General features: G+C 36.4%; 1 protein-coding gene across 1 annotated transcript in view; it reads left to right on the forward strand.

Moving 5' to 3' along the window:
- Positions 1-8,244: 8,244 nt before the first annotated feature.
- LOC108760020 (uncharacterized) overlaps positions 8,245-10,396 on the forward strand; it is a 5,135-nt gene continuing 2,983 nt past the window's right edge. Inside the window, exon 1 of the mRNA XM_018505789.1 lies at positions 8,245-8,258. Within this exon, the coding sequence (XP_018361291.1) occupies positions 8,245-8,258 (14 nt within the window). The remainder of the gene's footprint in view (positions 8,259-10,396) is intronic.

Below are 10,396 nucleotides of genomic sequence, written 5' to 3' on the forward strand. Positions count from 1 at the left end.
AGTGGTTCATTATTTTTAAAACACAAATTCACTGCTTTAAAAACAATATAAGAAAATAATTTGTAATTGGTTGTACATAGGCTCACTAAAGATGAATCTTCCGTCATTAAGTTGATGCCTTTGGAGCCAAACACAGGATGTCAATGTAAAAAAGATTTATTCGTTCCAATGTCTTGTACATACGTTTCGATCCAATTTCGGATCCTTTTCAATGTTAATATACGAACTCATTGAGCTTCCTGACACACTATATAATAAAACAATTTCCTGTTAATATAATTAAACTTAAGATTAAATATAAAATGTAGGAGAAAATATAATAATTAAAAAGAACAGTTTAAACAGAAGAAAAGAAACCTTACATGATATTCGTTAAAATAGAATTTGCGTGGCATCTACACGCGAACGTTAAGATATATCTAAACAAAATAAAGTCAAATACAAATCACCAGCCAAGCCGCAAATAATAGAAAGATTGATTTGACCAAACGAAAATTAAGCACAAGATTACATGAACACATTTCAGACATAAAAAAAGGAACGGGTTCACCATCTGTTATATCAGATCATCGCATAAATTCTAACCATGATTTTAAATGGAATGAAGTGAAAATTTTAGACAAAGAGGCTTCGTATAATAAAAGATTAGTATCTGAAATGATACATATTAAAATGCAAAGATAAGGCATTAATAAACAGAATGATACTAAAGCTTTACCAGAATCATACCTCCAGATAATATTAGGTGTACAACTTTGCTTCCGCCGTTTTTTCCGAAATTCGGGACTTTATTGTAAACAACTGGTTATACATTTATGATTCAAAGTATTGTCCATCGCTGGCCACTACTTTCTCCCATCTTTCAGGCAGCGTACGAATCCCGCGTCGAAAAAACTGGTCATCTTTTGAGGCGATCCACGAATCAATCCAATTTTTTACTTCTTCATAAGACCGGAAATGCTGGTCAGCCAAGCCATGTGCCATTGATCGAAACAAGTGATAGTCAGAGGAAGCAACGTCTGGAGAATACGGGTGGGGTAGGACTTCTCATTTCAACGTTTCCAAGTATATCTTGACCACTTTCGCAACATGGGGTCGAGCATTGTCATGCTGCAAAATCACTTTATCCTCTCTCGTTGTATTGCGGCCGTTTGTCTTTCAATGCTCGGCTCAAACGTATCAATTGCGTTCGATACCGATCGCCTGTGATTGTTTCAGTCGGTTTTAACAGCTCATAATACACTACGCCGAGCTGGTCCCACCAAATACAGAGCATGACCTTGGAGCCGTGAATATTCGGTTTGGCCGTCGACGCGGAAGCATGGTCGGGAACTCCTCATGATTTTCTGCGCTTGAGGTTATCGTAATGAACCCATTTTTCGACCCATTGTCCCCAATCACAATGCGATGCAGAAATTCCTTCCGTCTTTGCCTTTCAAGCAGCTGTTCACAAGCAAACAAACGCCGTTCAACATCTCTCGGCTTCAACTCGTACGGCACCCAATTTCCTTGTTTCTGAATCATTCCCATTGCTTTGAGGCGTTTTGAAATGGCTTGTTGAGTTACTCCCAGTGATCGTGTCAATGTTCTTCTTGATTTTGACACGAGTCTTGATCAAGTAATGCCTCCAATTCTGCATCTTCGAAAACTTTCTCTCTTCCACCGCTATGCCGGTCTTCGACGTCAAAATCACCGTTCATGAAGCGTTGAAATTACTCATGACACGTTTTTTCACTAATAGCGACCTCATCATAAGTATTTGAGAGCATTCGATGAGCCTCAGCCGCAGATTTCTTCATATTGAAGCAGAAAATTAAAACCTCCCGCAAATGACGAGAATTTGGCTCGTACTGACATTTTCAATCGAGAATAACTTTATGATGCAGATACAAATCGACTAATGTTTCTATGGGGTTATGTTGACAGATGCCCAAATTTATTGTATGACGTCTATGATCTATTAATTTCGACCACCACTTACCGCTAAAGCCGTCTGTAGGAAAACGGTGGAAGCAAAGTTGTATACCTAATATATATATTTTTTATTAACATTAATAACTGTTATATTAAAATTATTGGCTCGTAGCCCTCTTAAGTTATAGTATTTTGTATTATATATTATTTAAGGTTTGAATCTTATATACATATAATATATGTTCCTATATATATAATATTAACCTATATATATAGTTGATACGTATAGAGCATACTCTAAGATTCGAGTTTTATTGGTTGATACATACATAATATATATATTAATGTGGGGAGCGTCCCGCACCGACCGAGTCTTTTTATTATTTTGGAACCCGATAGAGGGCGCGAGATCTGATGGGAGAAGGATGAAGACAAGATGGGGGAATTCTTGTGAGGTTGGCGAGCGAATGAGTCTGGTGAGAACGAGAGTTCGAGAGCTAATAGGAAGTGTGTGTTCTTGCTTTGTTTGTACGATCCTCTGTATCATATTAAACCTTATATTACTCATCTAGACACTGAGTTAATAAACATTATTTTACATCAATCAATATCATCCTACAAAAATTGGGGGCTCGTCCGGAATCAGTGATCGTGCGAACGAAACGAGACGAAAAGACGAAAGCAACGACGAAAGACGAAACAAGAGATAAAAGGAGGAAGACGAAAAAGACGAAAGTGAAGTCGTAAGACGAAAAGGGAAGACGAAAGACGAAAAATCAGTGATTGTGTGAACGGAACAAGACGCGAGACGAAAGCAACGACGAAAGACGAAGAGAGACGACGAAAGACGAAGAGAGACGACGAAAGACGAAGAGAGATGACGAAAGACGAGTGCACAAAAGCTCTATCAAAAAAGAGAGTGATAAGACGATAGAAGAAAGAAGACGCTAACTAAAGACGAAAGTGAAGACGTAAGACGAAAAGAGAGGACGAAAGACGAAGAGAGATGACGAAAGGCGAGTACGCAAGCTCTAGCAAAGAGAGAGTGATAAGACGATAAAGACGCGCGAGGTTAAGGTGTTTTTGTGTGATATTGTCAAACTTACCGCCATAAAATGATTGGTTATAAGAGTCTCGCTGAGATTGAAGCAATCAAGCTAAAGATACGTTCAGCGACGACGGCGGCCACGACTGCGTTACATAACCTTATTTTCGGGAGAGAAGGCGACCGTAGAAATCGCCAGCGTCTCAGGGATTTCCCAGGATTCACGTTCCGCAAAGATTCTTCGAAATATGCAGACAAATTAGAATCCGCGCGCAAGCTTACGATTGGCGACTTGATTTCGTGCTGTAATATTCTTGGTTTGGAATATAGCGGTAACAAAGAGGAAATAATAATACGAATTCTGGATGGGCTATTGGATATCAATGCGCTTGTCTCTACAGCTGACGAGGACGATTCAGAAGAAGACGAATGTGAATCTGACGAGATCAATGATGGCAAAAAACATGGAAACGACGACGATAACGAGGCGAGAAGCGAAGAGCAAGAAGAGAGATGTCCGGCAAGAGCAGTGGGTCAAACGCGCATGAAGTTTTCAATGACTTATCGAGATGTGGAGGATTCTATCAGAAATTTTAGTGGAAAGGATACTTATCCAATAGAGAGGTGGATAACGGAGTTTGAAGAAACAGCCGACCTGTTTGAGTGGACGGAGATACAAAAAGTAGTGTTTGCCAAAAAGTCTTTATCCGGTCCAGCTAAGATGTTTATTGAAAGTGAAGGCGTTGTTCGTACATGAAAAAAATTAAAGACAATCCTTCAAGATGAATTTTCGGACAAGGTGAATAGCGCTCAGGTGCACGAGATGTTACGCAAGAGGAAACTAAAGAAGGAAGAGTCGCTACAAGAGTATTATCTGGCAATGAAAGAGTTGGCATCGTGAGGCAAAATTGAATCGGAAGCATTAATCCAGTATGTAATTGACGGTGTAGCCGATGACACTCAGAACAAGTTAATATTGTACGGTGCCAGAAAATTAACAGACTTCAAGGAAAAGATGAAAACATATGAAGCCATACGCAAGAAAAATTCAGAAAAAGTTAAGACGGTTCGAGAAAAGGACGATACATTCAAGAAGTCAGGAGTGACAAAGAAGATCTCGGCCACGAAGAAGATCGACCAAAGTTCAGGGTTGGAGACGCGATGTTACAATTGCGGAGGTAAAGGGCATAAGTCAGAGGATTGCAAGAAGAAAGAGCTGGGAAGGAAATGCTTCATGTGTCAACAATTCGGGCACATAGCTAGTCAATGCGATGCGACTGACGAAAATAAGACAGGTAACAAAGTGCCGGTAGTTAAAGTAATTTCTGTGCCACCAGACTCAAGAATGTCAAAAAATATAATAGTAAACGGTACGTCTTTAAATGCATTGGTAGACACGGGTAGTCAAGTTACGTTAATGCGCGAAGATGCTTACAATATGATTAATTAAAAAAATACGTTAAAGTAAAGTACGCTCTCTCGGTAGTTTCGAAACAAGTGCTGAAATCGATCGGGGAACAATTTGATTGTACGGTACACGTCGTTCCAGTAGAGGCTATGAATACTAGTATGATAATCGGAAGCGATTTGTTAACTACGTGTGAAGTGTCGATAAATGCGGATGGGATAATTTTCTGTAAAACTGCGTCTGTGTTGAATTTATAGCGCGGGTCAACGTAGTCGAAGAACAATCAATAGACATAGGTCATACAACAGATCCGAAAGTTAATGAGGAAGTTAAGGCATTGGTTACAACGTATGAAGCGAATAAATATAAAACGACTGATGTAAGCATGCGAATTATTCCTGAGGACGAGAAGCCAATTTTTCAGAAACCCCGTAGATTGCCAGTACCGGAACGTGAGATAGTTGAGGGACAAGTAGCGGAATGGATGAAGGACGAGACGATAGAGGAATGTACATCCGAATATGCGAGTCCAGTAGTGGTGGTGAGAAAAAAGGACGGATTACCCCGCGTTTGCATCGATTACCGTAAGTTAAATCGGGTAATAGAGAAGGACGGGCAACCATTGCCGTTAATCAAAGATTTATTAGACAAGTTAGAAGATTCCCGTGTATTTAGTACTTTAGATTTAAAAAACGGATTTTTTCATGTCCCAGTAGAAAAACAGAGTAGAAAATATACTGCGTTCGTTACTCACTGTGGTCAATATCAATTCTGTAAAGTCCCTTTCGGACTATGTAATTCGCCACGAGTGTTTCAGAGATTTATAAATGCTGCCTTTTGGGATTTAGTTAAACAAGGCATGGTGCTGCTTTATCTGGATGATCTGGTCATTCCGGCCTCAAATGAACAAGAAGTCTTGAATCGGTTGAAATTGGTATTTAAAACTGCTAGCGAATATGGATTGCAAATAAATTTTAAGAAGTGTCAATTCATTAAGCATACTATAGAATTTTTGGGTCACGTGTTAGAAGGGGGAAAGATTTACCCGTCGCCTGGAAAAGTTAAAGCTGTAGTTGATTTTTCGAAACCTACGAAACTAAAAGACCTGCTTTCCTTGGATTATCAGGTTACTTTAGGAAATTTATACCGTCATATTCAGTGATTGCTAAACCTCTTACTGATATGCTACGGAAAGAGCAACAATTTAATTTCAATGGAAAAGCCGAAAACGCGTTCGCTCAGTTAAAGACGATATTGACGCGAAAACCGGTTTTAAAGATATATCATCCCCGTCACGATACAGAATTGCATACGGATGCAAGTATAGGTGGGTATGAGGCTGTGTTAATGCAACGCTCTCCCGTCATTGCAATTCTGTATCGTGCACCCAGTTCATTTTTCAAGTAAGAAAACTAAGCGCGAAGAAAGAAATTACTCAAGCTACGAGTTAGAAGTTTTAGCGATAGTAGAGATTCTAAAAAAGTTTCGCGTATATTTATTAGGAATTCGGTTCAAAATAGTTACTGATTGCGCAGCGTTTCAACGCACGATGAATAAAAAAGAGTTGTCTACTCGTGTGGCCCGATGGGCTCTTCTGTTAGAAGATTTCGATTATTGTATAGAGCATAGACCTGGAGTGCGTATGAAACACGTAGATGTTTTAAGCAGGCATCCGGTGATGGCTATATCAAAATGTTCAGTCATACCGCAAGTTAAGGACCAGCAGGAACGAGATAGTGAAATTAAAGCTCTAATAGAAATTGCGAAAGAAAAGTCATATGATAATTATCACATGAATGGTGACTTACTTTATAAATTTCAAGACGGCCGAGTTTGTTGGTTATTCCTAAATCTTTAGAGACGGACATTATACGAATCATACATGAAAGGGGACACTTTGCTGCTAAACGTACCGAGGAACTTGTTCGGCAGGAATATTTTATAAGGGATCTAAAGGGAAAAATTAGCAAATGCATTGCAAGCTGCGTGCCGTGTATATTGATGAATCGAAAGGAGGATAAGCAAGAAGGTCATCTGCATCCTTTGCCGAAGCCTAACTCACCTTTGCACACCCTTCATGCTGATCACTTAGGTCCATTAGAAACAACTAGAAGTAACTATAAACATATCTTAGCTGTGATAGATAGTTTCTCCAAATTTGTTTGGCTATACCCAACGAAAACTACGACGTCGCGTGAAGTTTTAAATAAATTAGAAGTACAAAAACAGATTTTCGGAAACCCTAAACAGATTGTTACTGACAAAGGAACAGCCTTCACGTCGCAAGAATTCGGTGATTATTGCAAAGCTGAGATGATTACTCATTTGACGGTTACCACAGGTCTGCCTAGGGCAAACGGGCAAATAGAGCGGTTGAACAGGGTAATTATATCCGTGCTTTCCAAACTGACTATTGATGATCCAGATAAGTGGTACCAGCATGTAGGAAAATTACAGCGAATCCTAAATTCGACTTATCATCGTAGCATAGATACAGCGCCATTTACATTGTTATTCGGTACCCAGATGCGCGGAGAAGCCGATCTTAGATTAAGCGAAATAATCGAGGAAGAGTTTCAATCTCAATTCAACGAAGAACGCGGTCATTTACGTGATAAAGCGAAGGAGCAGATTCTTAAAGTGCAATCCGAAAATTGTAGAACTTACATTCTTAGACGTAAAACAGCTTCCAAATACCTCGTAGGAGACATGGTAGCGATAAAGCGAACACAATTGGGCCCAGGAAGAAAGCTGCGAGCGAAATATTTAGGTCCCTACCGCGTGTTAAAGGCTAAGTCTAATGATACGTACGAAGTGATTAAGGTGGGAGAACATGAGGGACCTATGCGTACATCCTCATGTGCGGAATACTTGAAGCCGTGGCTCACTGTCGATTAAGGTTCAAGTTTAGGTTTAAGCCTATTTATTCCATTTGTTATATCGATGTTAGGTTAAGGATTTTTCTTACTGTAAAATAAGATTAAGAGTTAGAGATAAGATCTTTTATACTTAAGGGGGTACTCTACTCTAAAACACGCTTTTTTCGGGATTTTTTTACAAGAAATTAGTGAAAATTGTTAATATCAGCTTTTTATGTATATATTTTATTATGTTTAGAGAACATAAAAAATATTTTTTAAAGCTAAATTAATGAATATAAATATTAATTAAACCCTATCGAATACATGGTAAAAAAAAACGGTGCCCATGATTGCGTGCATTCTGGTTATCTGAAATAAAAAATTCAAAAAGATTCTTAATTAGTATAAGTTTGGCTATAGCAGGAACTAGAATGGAATAAAAAAATAGAAAATTAAAAAAATGGCGGCACTTTGAAAATTTAGTATGAATTTTCTTATCTTTCGAAGGTTGTCAAAATCGTAAAAAAATTTTTTTTACTTAATTCTAGTTCCGGCTATAGCGGCACATCTGCTGAGGATGTACGTAAAAGCCAGACTTAATCGGTCAAATAGATCTTGAGATATCTTGGGCACCAGTTCAAAAAACATGGTTTTGAGAAAAACGCGTTAAAGTTTTGCGCACCGTTTATGAAGGATCTTTACTTACGAAGATTAATCTGCCAATCCAAGACATGTTTTCTCATGTTTTCTCAGAAAGGTCAGGAAGAAAAAATTTTTGAAAAAACAGTGAAAAAATTTTTTTTGATTTTTTGAAATTTTTAGAGTAGAGTACCCCCTTAAAATATTCTTTAGTTTGAACGTTAATAGACGTATTCTTCTGTGTGAATATGCCCTGCGAGGCGCAAGACCAAGCAGAATGGCCGAATGTGGGGAGCGTCCCGCACCGACCGAGTCTTTTTATTATTTTGGAACCCGATAGAGGGCGCGAGATCTGATGAGAGAAGGTAGAAGACAAGATGGGGGAATTCTTGTAAGGTTGGTGAGCGAATGAGTCTGGTGAGAACGAGAGTTCGAGAGCTAATAGGAAGTGTGTGTTCTTGCTTTGTTTGTACGATCCTCTGTATCATATTAAACCTTATATTACTCATCTAGACACTGAGTTAATAAACATTATTTTACATCAATCAATATCATCCTACATTATTAAATATATATGTATTATATACATCATATTTATATGTGATATTTATAACATATATATATATATATATGATATTTATAATATTTATATAATATTTATATAATAAATATCATATATATATGATATAAATATTACATATTATTTTTTCTCGCTGGATAATATTTACTTTTTAAAAATAAAGTTTTTTAAAAAAATATTTTCTCTGTATGAATACTTTCTGAACTGACTGTATATCAACCTATAAGACTCGAATCTTTGAGTATGCTCTAACGACATAATTATATAATAATGCACTATAAAGTTTAATAATCTACTATGTTAAAAATCGTAAAGAAGATATATGGTTAGATCTTAAACTTACACGATTTTTGTTATGAATATAAAATTGACATATCATCTATTCGGACGTTACGATATATCTAAAGTCTAAACAATTTTTTGTTATAGTACGCGTAGTCAGGGCCGATAACTTATCTCGTCCGTGGGTATGAAATTTTTAACTAACGAAAGAAGGGGGAGGGGGAGTATAAATTGACGACCTTTTTTATTTTTTATTTATTTTGTGCTATTTGTTGCCGTCCTCTTTTTTACAATTGCAAACTGCAACGCTCTATCGAACAGTTAATAAGGGATCATTTATATTGGCTGTAATTATAAGTATTGATTAGTCACATTCGAGTAATAAATACTATACCACACACATAAATACATAATGACATATGTTATACATTTCATATATTCCCATTTAACCACATATGTTGTGTCATATTCTTTACATATTCTATCTTATAAATTATATTAATGTGTATCATTCGTGAACTTTAAATGTATCGTAACGTCTTAATAGATGACATGTCCATTTTATATTCTTATTAGCCCATCGCAAACGCGCGTTACGCACGCGCTGACCTCAGGTGATCTTAACTTATCTTCATTTTTACATATTGATCTATATGATAGTTTATATTAAATTGACATGAATTTTTAATAAAATGGTGTTTCAGTTGTTGTGATTGGTCTTTTTGTGACGAAATAAAATCTTCGAATTTCAAAACATTTATGTCAATGACACTTTATACTTACATTATTCGACACAAATATTTACTCAATTTTTGAATAACGACAAAAAATGTTAATCATCTTTTCCTTTAAATTTTCATTTTTAATCTGAATCAACGTATTTGGAATCTTTTACCTACGTAATATTGGATTAGGCATTTTTTAATTTCAAATTTTAAGTTCAGAATCGAAATCCGCGTCAATAGAAAATCTTCTCTTGTATGTGTCTCTCTCTAAATCTCTGTCCTCTTCGTCTAGGACTGTTCATAAGGAAGAAGCTATCAACCGTCATATAACACACGTGTTATATTACAGTTATATTGTTGAGTGGGAAATTACAACTAACAGGTACGTTACATGTAACTTTGTGTTTACTAGGTATGATTATAATTTTATGTAATATTTGTAAAATATTTTAGTTTCAGAAAAATATCATATTATATAAAATTCTTACAAAAACGAAGGTTCGCTTAAGTATCCATTTCATTTAAATATACAGGTATGTATTCTATTATTGTTTCATTTAAATTAAGATGTATTTATATACAATACAGTTTACTATTTATAAGTTTGGAAATACTTACGATTTTCTAATTTTACTATTATAATCTCTATTATTATTTCCGGTTTATGAAAATGTTGAGATAATGATAGTTGTTAAACTAATATAGTTATAAAATTGAGCGTTAACATTAGAGTCAGCATAAAATTCCTAAATTCTTGTTTGAGACTTGAAATATTTCCTCCGCATTTGTACAAACTTGTCAAATCTAACGACGTCTCTCTATACAGGGTGTCCGAAAAGTGTGGAAACGGTCGAATATCTCGAGAATACACATCGGATCAGAAATCTGAAAATATACGTATTCAATGTTTTCAAAAAAGCTATCTTTTGACATCTAACATGA

This window comes from Trachymyrmex cornetzi, unplaced genomic scaffold, assembly GCF_001594075.2.
Source record: "Trachymyrmex cornetzi isolate Tcor2-1 unplaced genomic scaffold, Tcor1.1 scaffold211, whole genome shotgun sequence".
NCBI classification, from domain to species: Eukaryota; Metazoa; Arthropoda; class Insecta; order Hymenoptera; family Formicidae; genus Trachymyrmex; species Trachymyrmex cornetzi.